General features: G+C 42.8%; 1 protein-coding gene and 1 long non-coding RNA gene across 3 annotated transcripts in view; one reads left to right on the top strand and one right to left on the bottom strand.

The window, feature by feature from the left end:
• The window catches only part of TNKS (tankyrase), a 332,035-nt gene that overhangs the window by 238,839 nt on the left and 71,675 nt on the right, over positions 1–21,521 (top strand). For both annotated transcript variants that reach the window (XM_039540122.1, XM_039540123.1), the window contains exons 12-13: positions 6,888–7,059; positions 15,070–15,149. In XM_039540122.1, coding sequence (XP_039396056.1) covers positions 6,888–7,059; positions 15,070–15,149 — 252 coding nt within the window. The remainder of the gene's footprint in view (positions 1–6,887; positions 7,060–15,069; positions 15,150–21,521) is intronic.
• On the bottom strand, positions 583–9,779 carry LOC120406012. The gene is made up of 3 exons (XR_005599040.1): positions 9,626–9,779; positions 5,437–5,524; positions 583–963 (listed from the first exon to the last, which is right to left on the bottom strand). It is a non-coding gene; the product is annotated as an uncharacterized LOC120406012 (long non-coding RNA).

Genomic DNA, 21,521 nt, shown 5'->3' with positions numbered 1-21,521 from the left:
GTGAATAAGAAAGGGGTGGGGGAAGGGGTCGAAACTTTTAAAATGATTGAAGGTTGGTGCTGTGTATCTTCCAGTCCTTAGAACTTGCAAGGCAGGGAGCTGACACACAGTGTCGACTCCAGAAATCCACACTCTCTGTCTCCCCCACGCTCCCCGTCACACTCCACCCCACCCACCTCTTTTGAAAAGCACGTTGCAGCCACTTGAATGCTGGGATAGCTGCCCATAATGCACCACTCCCAGCAGCACTGCAAATGCTGCAGATGTGGCCACACTGCAGCGCTGGTAGCTGTCAGTGTGGCCACACACCAGTGCTTTCCCTACACAGCTGTACAAAGACAGCTGTAACTCCCAGTGCTGCACACCTGCAAGTGTAGCCATGGCTGCAGTGTGATGCCTGCTTTATTTTGATCACAGCACAACCAATGTTGAAGTTTCCTCCTGCACCGTAGACTACCCTGTTCCTCATTGTCAATGCAACTTATTGAGACACACACTTCTAAGGAGTCTGTGGGACAGTGCTGATACTCGGATACCATGCATGAGTGTAAAACATCACATTGGAATTGTAGGAGAAAAACTGAGATGGCTAAATATTTTAGAGATCATGTCAAAAGACGTTTAGAATAAGAGGCTATTTCTACTAAGATACAACCAGGTCAGTAAAAAGTTTGTTGGTCTTTGTGCTGTTCTCCCGAGGAGTTAGGAGGATTTTGCAAACTTTCAGCATTTGACACTGACAGAAATCTGGTGTTCTGATGATACACTGTCAAAATGTTCCCTGAGCAGATCCCGACTGTTGAGCTGTCACAGCTGACTGGCAATATGTAGAAATATTGCTGTAGCTCTGGATTCTACTCTGTGTGAGACAGCAGCAGCGCAGTGATGAAAATAATGTCTTCAGTGCTGGATAGTACACATCCGTTTTGATTTTCTCTACCAGATGGTCTCATGATGGAAGCGCTGAAATGAAAAGAACAAAGGGAAATAACAGAGAGCAAGAGAGATTCCTGCAGTGGAAAACGATTGATAGGAACATAGGTTTTTAATGCTTACTCAAACCACTTTTCTTTGGCAGGTAAATACGGTTTTAAAATGTTGTGGTTAGAACAGAGCTGTGACTGTTTACATGCTAAATTGAGGCATTTGGATGCAGGATGATTTCTATAGAATAAAAGCTGTCAAATCTGTTGTGTTGTAGGTTGAGAGAGTCGCTCACAAGGACTTGGGTGGGATAGGAATAACTCAGTGGTTTGAGCATTTGCCTGCTAAACCCAGGGTTGTGAGTTCAATCCTTGAGGGGGCCATTTAGGGATCTGGGGCAAAAATCTGTCTTGGGATTGGTCCTGCTTTGAGCAGGGGGTTGGACTAGATGACCTCCTGAGGCCCCTTCCAACCCTGATAGTCTATGACTGTCTGGAAAGCAGTTCAGAGCTGTGGCTATCTGATTTGAAAGTGCTCAGGAGGAGAATCCACATGGATGACAATCTCATTTATTTGACCTAGTGCAGCTTGAACAATCATGCAGGCCCATTAGAAGATATATGATGATAGTTTAGATACTTCTTATTTTCTCACTTAGAATTGGAATTTGAAAGGACACTTTTTTAGATCTGAAATTGACAAGTAACCCAAAGGCCTGCTCTACCTTAGTTCGACTGACTTACCCATCCAGACGTGGCGGGGTCGAACTCCGTGGCTCCAAGGTCGACTCCGCCACCGCCGTTCGTGGTGGTGGAGTTCCGGAGTCGACTGGAGCACGTGGGGAGTTCGAACTATCGCGTCTTGATTAGACGCGATAGTTCGAACTCCGAGAAGTCGAACTCACCGCGTCGACCCGCGCGGTAAGTATGGACCTGGTCAGGCTGGTCTTACTGTAAGTCTCAATATATTTTTCTGGAATTAAAGACTTGTATTTTGTATCTGATACTTGTAGAATCTTTCCTTGAAATAATGGGCTTTCAGTTGTGAACAAACGAGTAAATACACAGTCTCCAGCCTTAAAGCTTGTGCGTTGTTTTACAGTACAGAATGGTTCCCGAAGTCAAGTGCTGTCCCTGGGATTGTTTGGGCTGAGAATGCTGTATAGCTTTGAAGGCAGATTGGCTTTAAGGAGACCACACTCCCAACTTTAAAGATGGAAAGCATGTGTACGTTCTGTTAATAGTGCTCTAGGGAGCCAGAATAACAGCTAATTCACATCCTGCTTACCTCCCCAGACCCGTTCTGTCCAGGAAGCGAGCATTTACTTGTTCAGATTGCTTGTGTTTGTCTGCTGCAAGGATTGGTTCTTAGAGAACTAAGGAAAGATCTGCATGCCATATAACAAAAGGGTTAATGTGATTTTAGGATGCATAAATGGGAAGCTCGAGTTAAAGTAGAGAGGCTATTTTACCCGTGTATTTCACACTGGTGCAGCCACTGCTGGAATCCTATGTCCAGTTCTGGTGCCCTCAGTTCAAGAAGGATGTTGATAAATTGGAGAATGTTCAGAGAAGAGCCACAAGAACGATTAAAGAGGATTAGACAACATAACTTCCAGTGTTAGACTCAAGGAGCTCAATCGATTTAGCCTAACAAAGGTTAAGAGGTGTCTTGATTACAGACTATAAGTACCTACATCGGGAACAAATATTTAATAATGGGCTCTTCAGTCTAGCACAGAAAGGATGAACATAATCCAGTGGCTGGAAGTTGAAGCTAGGTAAATTCAGACCGGAAATAAAGCATAATTTTTTAACAGAGTAATTAACCATTGGAACAATTTACAAAGGGTTTGGTGGATTCTCCACCAGTGGCAATTTTTAAGTCAGGACTGGATGATTTAGTTGGTGTTGGTCCTGCTTTGACCAGGGGATTGGCCTAGATGACCTCCTGAGGTCTCTTCCAACCCTAATATTCTATGATTTTCTAAAAGATATGGTCTAGGAATTATTTGGGGGAAGTTCTCTGGCCTGTCTTATACAGGAGATCAGACTGGATGATCACAGTGGTTTCTTCTGCCTTGGAATCTATGATTCTGTTAACAGAACTTCTGTGACTGTAAACCTGGTCACATAATTTCATTCATAAACTTATCAGTCTCCATCCTAAAACCAGCTAGGTTTCTTGCCCCCACTACTCGTATTGGAAGGCTATTCCAGGAACTCATGCATCTGATAGTTAGAAATCTGCTGTAATTTTCAGTCTAAATTCATTAATGGTCACTTTATACCAATTTGTTCTTATGCCAACATTGTCCTTTTGCAGAAACATCACTTCTCTCTCCCTGATGTTTACCCCACTGATGTATGTACTGAGAGCAATCATACTCTCTCTCAGCTTTTGTTTTGCTAGGCTGAACAAGTCAAGGTCTTATCCAATCCCAAGACACACAAGTCACCGTGTCTCCTCTTGTAAGATAAGCTTTCCATTTCTATATACTAGTAGCCTTTGTCTGCACTTGTTCCCGTTAGAATTAATCTTTCTTGAACGTGGGTGACCAACACCATACACTGCATTCCGTTTGAGGTCTTCACCAGTGTTTTGTACAATGGCACTAATATTTCCCTGTTTCTACTGGAAAAACCTCACCTGGTACATCCTTTTATTGCATTTGCATCCCATTGGTGACTCATAGTTTTCCTGTGATCACCTAATATAACCAGGTCTTTCTCCTCTTCTGTCACTTCCAACTGATGAGCCATTAGCTTATAGCAGAAATTCTTACTAGTCCTTAAGTGCATGACCTTACACTTCGTACTGTTAAATTTCATTCCATTTCTGTTACTCCAGTAGTAGATCTGATGACTTTGCCATTGTCCCTTTCATGTGTGCATTATTTTCATGGGCAGTGTTGAGGCTGAGTGCTATGATTCTGTGCTTTCAGTTACAAACTATAGAAATTAGAGAAAGGGAAGGCCTCTGCTCTAGTTCACCCCCTTGGCCAAAATGCAGCATTATTGCCTACAGCCAGTTTACTTTAGTTTAATTTTTATCCTAACCTTGCCATCTATAACCCTGGGCGGCCATAAATTCCTTGTTGTACCCCTTGTCGATGGTTATGGTAATCTTGGGTTCCAAGTCAGAAATAAATATTCTGTTGAATAAAACTGTGGATTTTAATTCTTCAGTTCCTGGTTTGTGTTTATGGTTTGTCTAATCTTTTATAAAAGTCTTTTTGGTAAGTGAGCATGAAAGGGGGAGGGACTTAATAGCACTGGTGTGAGTCAAACCTGTTTGCAGGTGGATGTTGCGCAAACTCCCTATTCGCTTTCTGTAGATCATAGAATCTCAGGGTTGGAAGGGACCTCAGGAGGTCATCTAGTCCAATCCCCTGCTCAAAGCAGGACCAAACCCAACTAAATCATCCCAGCCAGGGCTTTATCAAGCCTGACCTTAAAAACCTCTAAGGAAGGAGATTCCACCACCTCCCTAGGTAACCCATTCCAGTGCTTCACCACCCTCCTAGTGAAATAGTGTTTCCTAATATCCAACCTAAACCTCCCCCACTGCAACTTGAGACCATTTCTTCGTCTTCTGTCATCTGCCACCACTGAGAATTGCCTTGCTCCATCCTCTTTGGAACCCTCCTTCAGGTAGTTGAAGGCTGCTATCAAATCCCCCCCTCATTCTTCTTTTCTGCAGACTAAACAATCCCAGTTCCCTCAGCCTCTCCTCATAAGTCATGTGCTCCAGCCCCCTAATCATTTTCGTTGCCCTCCGCTGGACTCTTTCCAATTTGTCCACATCCTTTCTGTGGTGGGGGGCCCAGACCTGGACGCAATACTGCAGATGTGGCGTCACCAGTGCTGAACAGAGGGGAATAATCACTTCCCTCAGTCTGCTGGCAATGCTCCTACTAATGCAGCCCAATATGCTATTACCCTTCTTGGCAACAAGGGCACACTGTTGACTCTCATCCACTGTAATCCCCAGGTCCTTTTCTGCAGAACTGCTGCTTACCAGTCAGTCCCCAGCCTGTAGCAGTGCATGGGATTCTTCTGCCTAAGTGCAGGACTCTGCACTTGTCCTTGTTGAACCTCATCAGATTTTTATTTTTTTTTTTAGCCCAATCCTCCAATTTGTCTAGGTCATTCTGGACCCTATCCCTACCTTCCAGCATATATACCTCTTCCCCCAGCTTACTGTCATCTTCGAACTTGCTGAGAGTACAATCCATCCTATCATCCAGATCATTAATGAAAATACTGAACAAAACCGACAATACCGGCTGCCACCTAGACATCGAACCGTTGATCACTACCTGTTGAGCTCAACAATCTAGCCAGCTTTCTATCCACCTTATAGTCCATTCATCCAATCCATACTTTTTTAACTTGCTGGCAAGAATATTGTGGGAGACTGTATCAAAAACTTTGCTAAAGTCAAGGTATATCACATCCACCACTTTCCAATCTACGAATATATGTTTGAGCTGAAAAATCTCTGGTTTACCAGTCATGAATGTTTCATGAGCACTGCTTTCAGTTTTAGAAGAAGAAATTCATGCAGTATCAGATCGTGCAGTAGTCATTTGTTCTTCCTATGGAGAGAGCAGATAGACTTTAAAACACATTATTGTGAATAAGGTTTCATTTATCCTGCCCAATAGCAAATATTCTCTGTACTAGGTATGCTCCTAATTATTGTTATTTAGTCACTGTTTAAATTAAGATGTGGATTCCTGTTTTTACTTACCTGCTGTGGAAGTGCAGCAGGACTTGCAGGCAGGACTTTTAGTCAGGAATTGAGGCAAAAACTTTGTTCTATTCTACCAAGGTAAAAATTTGGGAAAATCAGATGGGAGTTCTGTACAGTAATTACATCTGTGATGCATGCAGCTCAAAGCCTGGAATCCTTACAGTTGGAAGGTGATGGCAAGTTATTTGTGACAGTGTCCAAAGACTATAGAGCAGTTTGTGTTTCCTAAATTGGCCAAAAAAAACAAAGCTGTTGGACATCTGCATTTGCATTTGCCATGAACAGCCATTAGCTACAAAGGTTCTACTGAAAATCTTCTTAAAGTGCGTCTTGGCTATTATTCTCTTACTTTCTGTTAATGTTCTGCATAAACTCCAGATGTTTAGATTCGCTTATTATATTAGATCTTGTCAGTCAGGTAGGTTTCTATTAGATGAGACTTTTTATTAGGTCACTTGGAGATGTCTATTCATTGCTTTATGCTGAGCTCCTGCATTACCTAATTCCTTGTTGCCTGCTTATAAACTCTCTTAGTCTTAGATTTCTATTTCGTTAAAAGAATTAACAAGTAACAAGATGATGGACTGAATTTGTGATAACTGAACTTAGGTTTCAGGCTTTAATTTTTCTGCCTGAAGAATTCTCCTCCATCTGACCTCTTTAGATTGGTTTTTGAATTATTATTATTAGATAATGTTGAGTTATTTCTCCTCTGAGGATGGCAGATGGTAATTTTCTTGCAGCTTGGCCCGGCATGAAATTCTTATGTTAGATATAAATATATTAACCAATCATCCACCATGTATTAGATTTTTGCTCATACAGTTACTTTTGTTAAAGGATGACTTTTTGAAAAAAAGATGAATTTTTCCAAGTGAACTTTGTCAAAATATTTAATAAAGTTTTAAAGTACAGGTTTTTCTGGTAATCCTGTTTCATTTTATGAGCAACATAAATTAATAACTGCATTATATAAGAAGTTAAGAAATGTAGTCTGAAATAATTAATTACTTTTCATTAGGAATATTTTAATTGATCCTCCGTTATTCTGTCTTAATAATGTGGCAAGGCAGTGGGGTTTATAAGTAAATTAGCATGCGCTGAAATTTTACTTGTTGCTCTTCTTTCGTATTAAGGTTGTGGGACGGGGTGGAGGCTTGCAATTATACAGATGCTTATTTTTATACTGCTGAATGATTTTTCAGATGAATGCACTGGACACACTTGGTCAAACAGCCTTACATAGGGCTGCTTTGGCAGGTCACTTGCAAACCTGTCGCCTCCTGCTGAATTACGGCTCTGATCCCTCCATCATCTCCTTACAAGGTTTCACAGCAGCACAGATGGGAAATGAAGCAGTGCAGCAAATTCTAAGTGGTGGGTAGAAATAGACTTCATATTTTAACATTACCTTCTCCCCCCTTCCACCCCCCCAGTTGTAATGACTTAAATGTGATTTCTCTGAAACTGGTTCTTTTTAGTGTTTATATGCAGTTTTGTCTTCCCTCTGCTAGTGCACTACGCACACAAATGTCTGCAATTTACTTTGTGTTTGATACCTTTTATAAATATCTGCTCTAGTTCTCCAGTTATTTTATGTAATAAACCACTGCCCCGTAGACATTTAAATGTAACCTGCTACATTGCAAAAAATCAATATTTGTTGAATGACCTGAATAACCCAAGGTAATAAGAATGGCAGAGAGCATATTTCTCATTTTAATTTTTATTTCTTCTCTCCCAAAGTACAGACCTGAGGATTGCTAGCTACAGCTGCCCTCTGCTGGGGATGTAATAACTGGACCCTGCCTATAAAGATATTTGAGTCCCATTTCTAACATTTTGGATTTTTCTAAAGCTTTTAATATTGGTGGTGGGAAGACTCAAAATAAGAATACTTTAGTAAATGTAGGCAGGAATATTTTGCATGTGAGAGTCATACCCTCTCCAACTCCATCTCCATTTAACTATCCTACAGTTGATCTCTCCAGACATTAGCAGTGTCTGTCACCAGAGTACATGCTGCTGCATCATACCTAGTAAGAACTATCTCTCAAGAGAGCATGTATACAGATACGAAAGTGTGGTTCCCATTAAATGTATAAATATGCTCGCTGCTTATCTTATCTATAGTCATTTGGGGTATTCGGCATGTAATTCTAAAGGTTGTGTTTTCTTATATTTGGAAGTTACTTTTAAAGAGTTCAGAAGTGTTAAAGCACAGATCAACATATTAAAATTACCATTCAGAGGAATTCCTGAAATGGCACGAAGGTTAGATTGTTTGTTCTAAATTGTAAACAGACAATTTTTGGTTTGTATGATACAAAGTTATTCAACAGGAAAAAAACTTGTTTAAATATATTGAGCGGAGTTATTTAAATGGTGCTTAAATTCCTAGTGCCTTTAGAAACGCTAAATATTTCTTCTTATTGCTGTCTTGAGGTATAAGGCATGAGTAGAAAAATATATCAATAGTTGTAAAAGCAGTTGAACTCCTACTTGAGATGCTTTGATTGTTCAGTAACAATATACTTTCTCTATTCAGAACAACTCACTGGATGTGATTTATAAAATCAAAGTTTATATCAAATATAGAACAGTGAAGAGTATCACTGTTTTTCAAGTAGTTCGTTAAGCACTTCCATCTTTTTATGCATGTGCCTTTTTGCATAGCTGTATATATTACACTATTATTATTTTTATTTGTACAAATTAAACAACATTGGATAGTGATTTTTTTTATGCTGGGATTTGCAAGGAGCCAGTGAAAGCCAGTAGGAATTGGGCACCTATTTCCCTTAGTCTCCTTTGAAAAATGCAAACTTAAATGATACCATGGACCGGGTGTTTTCTAGCAAAAATAAATAAATAAATAAAAACTTCAATATGAAAGGGGTGCCATTTTAAAAACCAAAGCTTGTGAAGTGTGTGTTTGTAAAGGAGATACGTACCTATGTATACATTAGATACGTATATTATCTCTCTGTATGTGATTTTATATATGTATATTAGAGAGAGAATCAAAAAGAGAAATAAAAATTTAGGGAATAAATGTGGAGACAGTAATTAATCATGTTTCCCATACTGTTAAAGAGATGATAGGAATTTAATTTCAGGAAGAGGTAAGACAAAACTTTAAAATTAAGCATTTTGAAAAGTAAGGACTTTTGTCTTCTGTGGAAACTTTAATTTCAGACATCATGCAACACTATTTTCAACACAGAAGGCAGTATCTTTGCACCTATCTCCCTCTTCCATATACACACACACACAACCCCTGCAAAGATTGAGGCTGACATGATGCATGCTAGTGCTTTGTGTTGTCCTCAGAACAACAAAGGGTTGTTGAGCATTGTTTTGTTCTGTGTTCCAGCCAATCAGATGTCTTAATCCTGTTTTTATATCATATAAATATCTCTGCATATTTTTGTTACGTTGGATTGAAGAAATATTTTTAAATATTCAATTTAGCTTGATGTAAAGACTCTTATTTAGCTCCATTAATGCATTACTGAGATTTATTGGTTAAAATTATGTTGGAGTAGTCTTGATTCCTCCTCCTCCCCCTCCCCCTCCACATTTGCAAGCAGGGATATTTCACAGCTATGAGATCACAACCGTTCAAACAGCTTTCTGATGACCTCATGGGCAGGAGGTCTGTCTTTACTCAAACTGGTGTTGAGATTTTGGTTATGACCATGAAGTACAAATTTCTAATGTATGAAAGTTCATAAAATGGGCTGATTAGAAAGTTTTCTAAACTCCTGTTAGAAAAATGCTGTTTGTTTATCTTCTCTTAAAGCGTAAGTACCTTTGTTTCTTCGCTCAGTTCAGCGTCTCAAATATTCAAAGCCTTTCCTTAACCAAATCTCAGTCTGGTGGAGTTTAATTTCCATTTCCAAATTTAATTAGATTGTATTTCTGATTTTTGTGATCCTACCTTCGTTTCCCAGTTGAAGTCCGTTCCTGGGCCATATTGTGGTGTTAGAGGGCAGAAGGCCAGAGAGCAGATAAGGAAACAACAACTGAAGAGACAAGTCCCAGGTGGTGTTCTGTGACCCTATCAAAGCAGTAAGATACCCTCTATTGCAGCCTCCCTACTTCAAAGCTTTAAGGAGGCTGTGTCATAACTATAAAGGGAAGGGAACAGCCCTCCTGTGTACAATACTATAAAATCCCTCCTGGCCAGAGACACCAAAATCCTTTTACCTGTAAAGGGTTAAGAAGCTCAGGAAACCTGGCTGACACCTGACCCAAAGAACCAATAAGGGGACAAGATACTTTCAAAGTGAGCTGTAACTCACGAAAGCTCATGCTGAAATAAATTTGTTAGTCTCTAAGGTGCCACAAGTACGCCTGTTCTTTTTTCAAATCTTGGTGGGGGGAAGTATTTTGTTTGTGCTGTTTGTTTTTGGAGGTTGTTCGCTCTTGGGACTAAGAGGGACCAGACATCAATCCAGGCTCTCCAAATCTTTCTGAATCAGTCTCTCATATTTCAAACTTGTAAGTAACAGCCAGGCAAGGCGTGTTAGTCTTATGTTTGTTTTCTCAACTTGTAAATGTTCCTTTTTGCTGAGAGGATTTTACCTCTGTTTGCTATAACTTTGAACCTGAGGCTAGAGGGGGTTCCTCTGGGCTATATGAATCTGATTACCCTGTAAAGTATTTTCCATCCTGATTTTACAAAGATGATTTTTACCTTTCTTTCTTTAATTAAAAGCCTTCTTTTTAAGAACCTGATTGATTTTTCCTTGTGTTAAGATCCAAGGGGTTGGATCTGTGTTCACCAGGAACTTGGTGAAAAAGCCTCTCAAGGCTACCCAGGGAGGGGAAGGTTTTGGGGGGAAAGAGGGTGTTCCAGACACTGAGGAATCTGGATGGTGGCAGCGAACCCAGATCTAAGCTGGTAGTTAAGCTTAGAAGTGTTTATGCAGGTCCCCACATCTGTACCCTAAAGTTCAGAGTGGGGGAGGAACCTTGACATGGTGGCAGAGCGGTGGGATCATTTTAAACCAAAAGCCAGTAGGATTTTTTTTTCTCCTTTCTAGCTGCTTAGAAAGCAGCCTGAAGGCAGAGGTGTTAAGTTTTTTTAACAAGGGTCTTTGTTAAGAGAAGGCTTCAAGCTGTGAGCAAGCAGCCAGCGAAAGGAATTTACAAGCTGAATTGTTTTCTTTCTTTCTATCTCTCGGGTATAGCTAGTGTGGCAAAGTTCCTCCTCTCCTCTAGTAGGTCCTGCGCTTATTGGCGGATTTCTTCCCCTCAGTGGTTTTCCCCTTGGATGAAACCCATAGTCTGGATCAACTCCTCCTATGTCTGCTTAGGAGTAGCGGGGCTAGGGGGGAACCCGGGCCCGCCCTCTACTCCGGGTTCTCTATAGTGCTACTTGTAACCGCTGCTTGACCGCTACAGCTCCCTGGGCTACTTCCCCATAGCCTCCTTCAAACACCTTCTTTATCCTCACCACCGGATCCTCCTGGTGACTGATGCTGCTTGATTGTATGGTGTTTCCTCAATCCTCCAGTAGTACACCCTCTCAGTTCTTAGTTCCTTGTGTCTCTTGCTCCCAGCTCCTCATGCACACTTCTTTCCTCTGGCTCCTCCTTCCTAGACTGGAGTGAGCTCCCCTTTTTATACCAGGTGCCTTGATTAGCCTGTTCTGATTGGCTGCAGGTGCTCCAATCAATGTAGCTCTCTCCGGTGCCTTCTAGAAAGTTCTTAATTGGCCCCAGGTGCCTTGATTAGCCTGGAGCAACTGCCATTTTGGTTCCCATGGTACTAGGGATTTGCTTAGCCTGGGGCTAACATACCTGCTCCTCAGTACTTTTCTGTAGCCATCCGGCCTTGCCTCCATCACACTAGTTAGAAAGTCTCTGTTAACCAAGCAGCCCTGAGCTGAGTGCATCTCAGTTTCAGAGAACTGCAGAGGGGTGTGGCCTAGCACAAGAAAGCAGGAAAATGAGTACCAGTGACACCGCTAATAAACTAGAGCTGGCCAGACTGGAAGCAACAAAGAAAGATAAAAATTATCTCTGTAAAATCAGGATGGTTTATAAATCTTTACAGGGTAATCAGATTTATATAGCCCAGAGGAACCCCCTCTAGCCTCAGGTTCAAAGTTACAGCAAACAGAGGTAAAATCCTCTCAGCAAAAAGGAACGTTTACAAGTTGAGAAAACAAAAATAAGACTAACAGGCCTTGCCTGGCTGTTACTTACAAGTTTGAAACATGAGAGACTGATTCAGAAAGATTTGGAGAGCCTGGATTGATGTCTGGTCCCTCTTAGTCCCAAGAGCGAACAACCCCCAAAAACAAACAGCACAAACAAAAGACTTCCCCCCACCAAGATTTGAAAGTATCTTGTTCCCTTATTGGTCCTCTGGTCAGGTTTCAGCCAGGTTTCCTGAGCTTCTTAACCCTTTACAGGTAAAAGGATTTTGGTGTCTCTGGCCATGAGGGATTTTATAGTATTGTACACAGGAGGGCTGTTCCCTTCCCTTTATAGTTATGACAGGCTGTGATCAGGTGGACTCCAGCCGCTGTTGGTGAGAGGAAGGGAAATAGGGTAATAGACTCACACTCAGATCATTACTGGAGGGAGAGGGCTAAAATCTGAACCTTCTAAAAATGAATTTGGTTCATGCCACGATCTGCCCAGGGCTGCCGATACTAGCAGTGGGCCTACTGCATCCCCTTCCAGCAGCTTGTGGCACATCACTTACTAATGTCCATGCTGGCAGATGCCAGTGCTGCTAGCTTCCTGGGTAGGCTCAAGAGACAAACTTCGCATTTCTGGACATAGCAGAGTTGCTGATCCCATTCCTAGATGGTTAAGATTTCATGAGTTTCCTCCGTCCTTGCTCTTAGTGAGCATTTCCCCACCGTTGCAAGTGGGTTCCTAGGTTCTGCCTTTCACCTTCCCCCGCAGCTAGCACCGTCCATCTCTCTCCCCTGCCTTCCCCCCAGCATAGAGACAAAGGGGAGGCAGATTCATTTACCTTTGTGGCAGGGTCGAAGAACAGCAGCTGGGGTATCTTCTGCCTGTGTGCTTTGCAACCTACTGCCTGCTAAATCATCACAGGATGTGTCAGAAAGAGAAAACAGGGTATACAGATGAGAAATACAACCTCAGATTGAACTGGCAAATCAATATACATACACAGCACAATTTCACAGCTAGCTGGGAATTCAAATGTCCATTTGTACTAGTTGTGCTCTCCTGCAAACAACTGATTTCACTAACTGGTTAGAAATCGCAAATAAGTGAGAATTGTGTAGGTTTTAATGACACCAGATCACTCTCTTTGTGTACTTGCAGAAGGTGCTTGTATGGTCTGTTGGGTAAATTTTCTTAATGATAATGAAAGTTTAATACACATTTTTAAAGCTTACTTTTTGTCCTTCAAGAATTACCGCTTCAGACCCACTTTCTTGTGAGCATATTCCTTGGCACTGCAAGCTCTGAACCGTCTAGAAATATTGGCCCCTGGGGCAGTGTGCCTGCAGTTTGAAGGCATATAAAAGACCCCATCCCCAAGTGCTCTGTCCCTTTTGGCCTGAAATAGGAAATAGTCTCAGAATCACCAATTAGGCTACATTACAGAAATAATTATTCCTCAGCTCCTTAAACTGAATGGGGGGTTAAGCAGTGTGTCCTCTCACTCTGAAAAATAGTCTCTGATAAAAATGATAGGAGAAAAGAGTACAGTTGCCAGAAATGTTTGTGGCACAGATGTCACTTTCAACTCATATTTTGTTGTAAAGCTTGAAATATTAGAGTTTCCAATTCAGCAGGCAGAAGTGGCCAGAGGACAATAAACTTTCCAGGGTCAGCTAAGATCCAACTCCTTTCCATCCAGCCTCTTCCTCTCTTCCCAACTGACTCTTTCTCACTCAGGTGCCTCAGATCCGCACAGCTCTCAGTTGGGAGAAGAGGAAGCAACATCTGGTCAAGATGGGGAAGGAAGGGGTACAGTTTATGGCTGGGTTTGGAGCTACTGCCTGTAATTTTTAACTATCAATTAAAAATGAGGAAAGGTATATTTAAAATGCATATTTTTTTATTACCTCCCCATTCCCATTCACTTTTTTTTAACTGACCCAGTAAATAGAGGCAGAGAGATTTTGTTTTTCAATTTGGCAGTTAGTGCTGTTGTGACACTTGGGCCTACAAATTTACCCACATTGTTAGTTTAACTGTAAAAAGTATGTAACAATTCATAAAATGTTACAATAACCTATAATAGCAGATGTTGAAGGGCACAGTATGAAAGGAATGCAAAATAACTCGGTTAGTCTAAACAAATTATCTTAAGTCACTATAATTCAAAAAATGTGTTTTGCTATCCCTCACTTTTTGGGTCCTTAAAAGAATGAAATTTTGTGGGGAAAGTACCAAAGAATTTTTAAAAAGCACACTTGAAAGAACAGACGGAGGCTACTGAAGCAAGCGTCACCATCATGGCTGCCACTTCCTCTATTTCTTGGGACCATGGGCCTTCCTTATCCTGATCTTCAGAAATGTCCTGACCAGACCAAGCCAGGGGGAGAGAGAGAGAGGGAGCCAGATTATAACCCAAATACCACCTGGGATGAGAGAACTTTAACAGCCGCAGCAATAAAAGCAGCTCGAGCCCATGTCAACTAACATCTTCTCTTTTTCTAAAAAAGAACAGTTATTAGCATCTCTGATACCATCTAAGAGACTGTCAAACAAGGAGTTTTTCTTTTTAAAACTCTCTCCAAGTAAAGATAAAGAAAACAAAAAATGTTAAAATGAGAGCCTTATTTAATACGTTACGTTTCAAAGGTTTTAACTGTTTCTTCTTCTTTTCTACATCTTTAATAAAAGGTTTAAATAGATTTTTAATAGTATATTTGCCATGGTGCTAAGCAGGCTGAGGTCTCTGTACACCAAACCCCAGATCTTGTTTAAAACCGTTTAATATTAGGAAGTAACTTAGTTATGTTAACACCTCTGGCCCATTTATTCCTTCTAAATTAATACAACTGTGTACAATTGTTACATCATCAAGAAATCCCACCTAGCCAATCAGAGTGCACCCTGGACAATCGTGACCCAAAACAGATTCTGGAGTCCAGTTCCCTTTTGCTGTGTTGGCTCTCCAGTACTACCAGGAGTAAAAAACTGTACAATCCTATTCCAGTCTCTAAAGTCAGCAGCTCTGCATGAGTGCCTAAGTGATTTTTGAAAATGGGACTTAAGCTGTGCTAAATTGCTTAAGCACTTTAAAAAAAAAAATTGTGCCTGTAGTCTCTTTGGTCAATTTAGAAAATGTGTGAGGCTGAGTTTGTCAGTATAATGGCATCTTAATTGTATAGCCCTACACCAAAATACCTATCAAAATTCCTTTTCTTTTCTGTAGAAAGTACACCTGTACGCACGTCTGATGTGGATTATCGACTGTTAGAAGCATCCAAAGCAGGAGATTTGGAAACTGTGAAGGTAGGTTTGTCTAGGTGATACTTCCAGGATGGAAAGTGTTACTAAGCAAGACCTTCTCTGCTAGGAGAAGGTGGAATGACCTAAAAATCAAAAGGGAATCCTACAAAAAGTGGAAAAATGGACAGATAGCTAAGGAGGAATACAAAAGAATAGCATAAGTACGTAGGACAAAATCAGAAAGGCTAAGGCACAAAATGAGTTGCACCTGGCAAGGGACATAAAAGGCAATAAGAGGTTTGTTAAATACATTAGGAGCAAGAGAAAGATAAAGGAAAGTGTAGGTCCTCTACTTAGTGGAGAAGGAGAACTAATGATTGGTGACATCAAGAAGGCCGAGGTGTTTAATGCCTGTTTTGCCTCAGGATTCACTAAAAAAGTTAATGGTGACCAGATAGTCAACACAATTAAAATTACCAACAAGGGGGAAGAAATGCCAGCCAAAAATGGGGAAAGAACAGGTTAAAGAATATTTAGATAGGTTAAATATATTCAAGTCTACAAGGCCTGATGAAATTCATTCTAGGGTACATAAGGGACTAGCTGAAGCAACCTTGGAACCATTAGCAATTATCTGTGAGCGCTCTTGAAGGATGAAAGAAGTCCCAGAGGGCTGGAGAAGGGTAAACAATAGAACCTATCTTCAAAAAGGGGACAACAGAGGAGCTGGGGAATTATAGATCAGTCAGTCTTACTTAGAGACCTGGAAAAATATTGGAACATTTGTGAACACCTAGGATGATAGGATTATAAGAAATAGCCAGCATGGTTTTGTCAAGAATAAATCATGCCAAAACAACCTAATTTCCTTCTTTGATGGGGTAACAGGCCTACTATAGGGGGGAAGCAATAGATGGGATATATATCTTGATTTTAGTAAGGCTTTTGACTCAGTCCATTTGACATTATTATAAACAAATTAGGGAAATGCGGTCTAGATGAAATTACTATAAAGTGGGTGCAAAACTGGTTGAAAGACCATATTCAAAGAGTGGTTTATCAATGGTTTGCTTTCCAACTGAGAGGATGTTTATAGTGGGGTCCTGCAGGGATCAGTCCTGGGTCTGGTATTATTCAATATTTTCATTAATGACTTCGATAGTGGAGTGGAGAGTGTGCTTATAAAATCTGCAGATGACATGAAGCTGGGTTGTGAGCATTCTGGAGAATAGGATTAAAATTCAAAATGACTTTAACAATTGGCTAATTGGTCTGAATTCAATAAGATGAAATTCAGTAAAGATAAGCACTTTGTAGTACTTCACTTAGGAAGAAAAAATGAAATTCACAACTAGAAAATGGGGAATAACTGGCTAGGTGGTAGTATTTCTGAAAAGGATCTGGGGGTTATAGTAGATCACAAACTGAATCCGCATCAACAGTCTGGTGCACGGGAAGTAATTGTCCCACTCTGCTCAGCACTACTGAAGCCTCAGCTGGAGTACTGTGTCCTATTCTGGGCACCACACTTCAGGAAAGATGTGGACCAATTGGAGAGACTCCAGAGGAGAGCAACAACAATGATCAATGGTTTAGAAAACCTGACTGAGGAGGAAAAGGGGTTTTTTTTTTGTTTTTTTTTGTTTTTTAAGGGGGCGGTGGGGCATGGATTGAGAAAAGAATCTTTAAATGTGTTATCAATAGTTCTCCATGTCCAGTGAAGGTAGAACAAGAAGTAATGGGCTTAATCTGCAGCATGGGAGATTTAGGTTAGATATTAGGAAAATTTTCTAACTGTAAGGATAGTGAAGCTCTGGAATAGGTTCCTACAAGAGGTTGTAGAATCCCCATCATTAGAGATTTTTAAGAACAGGTTGGACAAATACCTGTCAGGGATAGTGTAGGAATACTGCGTTCTGCCTCAGCTCAGGGGGCTGGACTGGATGTCTTCTCAAGGTCCCTTCCAGCACTACATTTCAATGATTCTGTGGTCATGGTTCTGTCACTGCTTTCTTCTAAATGTTCAGAAATGTTTTTCCTTGTTCCTGTAGAATGACCCCACCCTCCCATGCTTGGGCACATATGAGTTCAGGCACACGCACCATAATGTGATCATAATACAGTGTTTTCCCTATCTAACCACTGTTTCTTCCATTAACTGTGAAATGCAAAGCATCCGTGAGCAAGTATTCATTAATGCCAGTGCCTGTAAATGTGGTGACCGTACATAATTTGTTTTATCTAAAAGAACACCCACAAAAGTCAGATCTGGCACATAGCACGTACCATAATTATGGTTTAAATAGAATTTCTCTTTTCATTGTTCTCCACCAATCCAAACGTTTGGGATTATAGTTCCTCCCAGCCATCTGATGGAGACAAAGCACACATGCTTTTGAGAATGTCACATGTAAGGGTCCTGATATCCCTTAGTCATTAGTAGATGGAGCACACTGTGTCCCTCAGCAGGCTGCCAGAGGAGAGAAGAAAGAAGTAGGTCCTTGAGACCTAAAGGAAGCTGCATGGCACACTTCAGTGTGTGACTGTCATAACAGCACATATGAGGCATTGAAAGCCAATGAGCCTTAGCCCCATGCGCAGGGCTGATGAGAAGAGGGGACAATTATACTGGGGCCTCAAGCTCAGGGGCCCCCTAAAATGTCTTTAATTAGGGTGAAATGGGAGTAAAATTGGAGGGGTGGGTCCCAGCGAACATGATGAACTGGGGCCCCAATTTTTTCTCGATAGGCTTGCCCGTGTGTAACAGGGAAACCCCCACCCCTTTACTAGATATCCAGCACGGTAGACCCTAGCAAGAGAATGAGGCCCCAGTCCATGGCTGGGCTCCAGTTTTGCTAGCATTGCCAGACCCTCCTCCTGCATGAAGTGCCAGGGCAGCTTGGGCTTGAGAGTGGTGAGCAGGGCTGAGTGGCCCCTCAGAAAGCCCCGTAAAGGTAAGAAGTGCCAGACCAACACTTGGCCTCTTTAGGGGGGGAGTCAGGAGCCCCACAACAGGATGATTGCTCCTTGGACCCCAGCATCTCCAGCTCGCAGGATAAAGAAAAGGGGTAGAAAACAGGGACACATCCAACTCTGCCCCTTCCTTGGGCAGGCACAGCACTTGCCTTGAGGAGGGACACTCGTCCTAGGAAAGCCCTCTGTAGCTTTCATAATCATGTCTTGGTTTGAGCCACAAATTGAACTGTTTTGGATCCTGAGTGCCTTCCACCCGCACCCATGCCAGCTGATGAGCAGGTCTAGTAGTAGTCTTCTTCCTGCAGAAGATTTTCTCTCCACCATGTAGCAGGGAATGTACCAGCAGCCGCAGGCCCGGGAATCAACTTCCCACACACACACCATTGCCAGGCAGACTGGGGGCAGAGAGGAGAAGCTGCTCCAGCTCTTCTTAACAGCACTTTAGTCCTCTGAGGGTTTGGCTATACTTGCAGGTGTGCAGCGCTGGGAGTTACAGCTGTCTTCATACAGCTGTGTAGGGAAAGCGCTGGTGTGTGGCCACACTGACAGCTGCCAGCGCTGCAGTGTGGCCACATTTGTAGCATTTACAGCCGTGTTGGGAGTGGTGCATTATGGGCAGCTTTCCCAGCGTTCAAGTGGCTGCAACGTGCTTTTCAAAAGAGGTGGGTGGTGTGGAGTGTGACAGGGAGCGTGGGGGAGACAGAGAGAGTGGATTTTTGGAGTTGACACTGTGTCAGCTCCCTGCCTTGCAAGTTCTAAGGACTTGAAGATACACAGCACCAACCTTCAATCATTTTAAAAGTTCCGACCCCTTCCCCCACCCCTCTCTCATTCACTAAATGCAAATAGCCTTCAGACCAGATAAGCTGCTGCTCCAAAACGGACTTCCCTTCCCCCACTCCGGGCTGCTTCTTTCCTCAAGCAAACACTAGGGGATCCCCCCTCCCTGCCTCTGCTCGAGCAAACAGGAGCTGTGTTTGTTTTTTAGATAAGCAGCTCCGGGAGCCCCGAGTTCACAACAAAACAAAGAGAGGCATCACAACAAAACAAAGTGTGTTCTTTACTTAGAAAGCATTATGGGAAGGTTCCGGAGGTCAGTTACAGCGTAGTAAGATTAATCACTGTTTACACTGGCACCCCAGCGCTGCAAGAGCAGCGCTATAGTCGTTATTCCCCAGGCCGAGGTGGAGTACAGCCAGCGCTGTAGCCAGGGAGATACAGCGCTGTATGTGCCTTGCCAGTGTGGACAGGGAGTAAGTTACTGCGCTGTAAAACCACCACCAGCGCTGCAACTCTCAAGTGAAGCCAACCCCATAGAAAATGCAGGGTGGGAGCATCTTGCTGGAGTGTAGCTCTGCCTGCAGATGCTCATCAAACCCCGTCAGATCAGAATTCCAGCTCCCACGGGTAGGTAGGAGATTAAGGACAAAGCAACCACCATTCTGGGTTACCCCTGAGAGGGGAAAAGGATGAGCTAAGGAAAGGAAGCAATGTGCTCTTCCCTCTCCATGCCCTCAACTGACTATGCCCAGCTTGGTTCCACATGGGCGGAGACACTGAAGAAGAGAAACCTCTACAGCTGTCACTTGGAGCAGGACCACACCTCGAGCTGCCTCCTCCTATTCCTCCTGGTAGGGCTCCCCTGCTGTTCAGTCCAGACTTCACAGAGATTTGGGGCTTTGCCTTCTGGTCTTTTAAAGAGCAAGCCAGGACAGAGACAACAGGAAGAGTGCAGCCCCCATCCACTGCATTGCAGAGAAGAAATAGCTGAGTCCTGGTTTGGTCCTGCTTTGAGCAGGGGGTTGGACTAGATGACCTCCTGAGGTCCCTTCCAACCCTGAGATTCTATGATTCTGTGGTCACAGAATACCACTCAAGATGTCAGTCCAGTCAGACACCACTCAGTCTGCAAGGCCTGGCTGAGGAGGAGGTCGAGCAGTGAGAAATAGGCTTCCCCAATCTTAAGAGAAGGCTGAACCCCTTACAGAGGGGACCAGCCAACATTGTTAGAGGTTGGCATATACTTGGGAGGTATTTGCTGGGGCCAGGGGACTCTTATCCTCCTCTTACAGGGCTCTACCCCCATGTTGCAGCAGAGACATGCTGTTGGGGCACCATAGACAGAAAACCAGCCCAACAATGCTGCTTGACCTCTGGGTGTCAGACATGGAGGTGCTCCTTTAGAGCCTGAGGAGTGGATGCTGCCATGTCAGAGGTGGCAAGGAGAACAGCAATCCCTGGGGAAGGAGAACTAGCTCTCAAAGATCTTCTTGACAAATGAGGTATGCCTGACAAGGTCCTTCATGGTTACTATAACTTAAATACATGCGACATGCACCTCCCATGGGGCAGTGAGGTGGCTACTGAAGCTTGGAAGGTTTTCAGAGGCCAAAAATGAGAATTCTCTGACAGGCCAACGCTCCCCTGGTTACGCACTCGAATATGTTGTCCATATATGACACCATACAGGATATAATCCTATCAATGGGAGCCTTAGCAGAGGGCCGGAGACCCCTGCAGCTAAAACAGTGGGTATTGTATTCTACCTCCAACACCAATACCCTTTTTCAAGGCAGACTTTTTTCAGGAAGAAGTTGTAGAAGATCCACTAGCTCTTAGCGTCTTCAGAGAATCGAGGTCCAAGAGATTCCCAGAAGGTCCTCAGAATTTCAGATCAATAGGTGCAGATCCAGGGAGACGAGGACCTACTATCCAGTCCAATAAAAAAGGCAGACTAACAAAAGGATTCACTTTTTATGTTACCAAAGAAGAGGTAACAGACTGCAGGAAACCCCTTCAGGCTTCAGATAATTTGTCTGACGGTACAAGGGCCTAACATCACAGGAAGGCTGAGAGATTTCTTCCACATGTGGGTCCCACCATGGGTCCATGGACATGATAATAGACCAGTATGCCTAGTTAAGGGCACTGTGAGAAGATCCAGGGACTTTTGTCATTTTGTTGCCCCAGTGCCATGTCAGTTACAGATACAAGCCAATCTGCTGAGCTGAGGAGAAGAGGGGGACACAAGGATCTACTTAATTGTCTCCAAAACAGTGGGGGAATCTGTGTCCAGTTTTGGACTTGAAAAGAGTCACTTCCTTCCTTGGGATTCAGGATGGAGCCACTAATGCCTGTTGTTCAATCTGAACTGTCTCCAGGATATGCCAAGCCTTGAGTCTCACCAGAAATATCTGAGATGCATGGAAACAGGAGCAAATGGAGGTGGGGGTTTCCCCTGGTGGACCTGTTTGCAACCAAGGACAACACCCAGTGCCCACATTTCTGCTTGTTCCAGGGTCGTAGCCCGGGCTCTATAGCTGACACATCCGTGATACGCTTTTCCCCCCATCCTCGTAGTACACAGGTTACTACTCAAGGTACACAGGGACAGGGTGTTGATCATTCTCATTGCCCCGGCATGGGCCCACCAGCATTGGTTCACCATGCTCCTGGAGC

This window comes from Mauremys reevesii, linkage group 5, assembly GCF_016161935.1.
Source record: "Mauremys reevesii isolate NIE-2019 linkage group 5, ASM1616193v1, whole genome shotgun sequence".
In the NCBI taxonomy this organism is placed as follows: Eukaryota; Metazoa; Chordata; order Testudines; family Geoemydidae; genus Mauremys; species Mauremys reevesii.
Note: the sequence above shows the minus strand (reverse complement) of the source record. Positions and strands in the feature narration are given on the sequence as shown.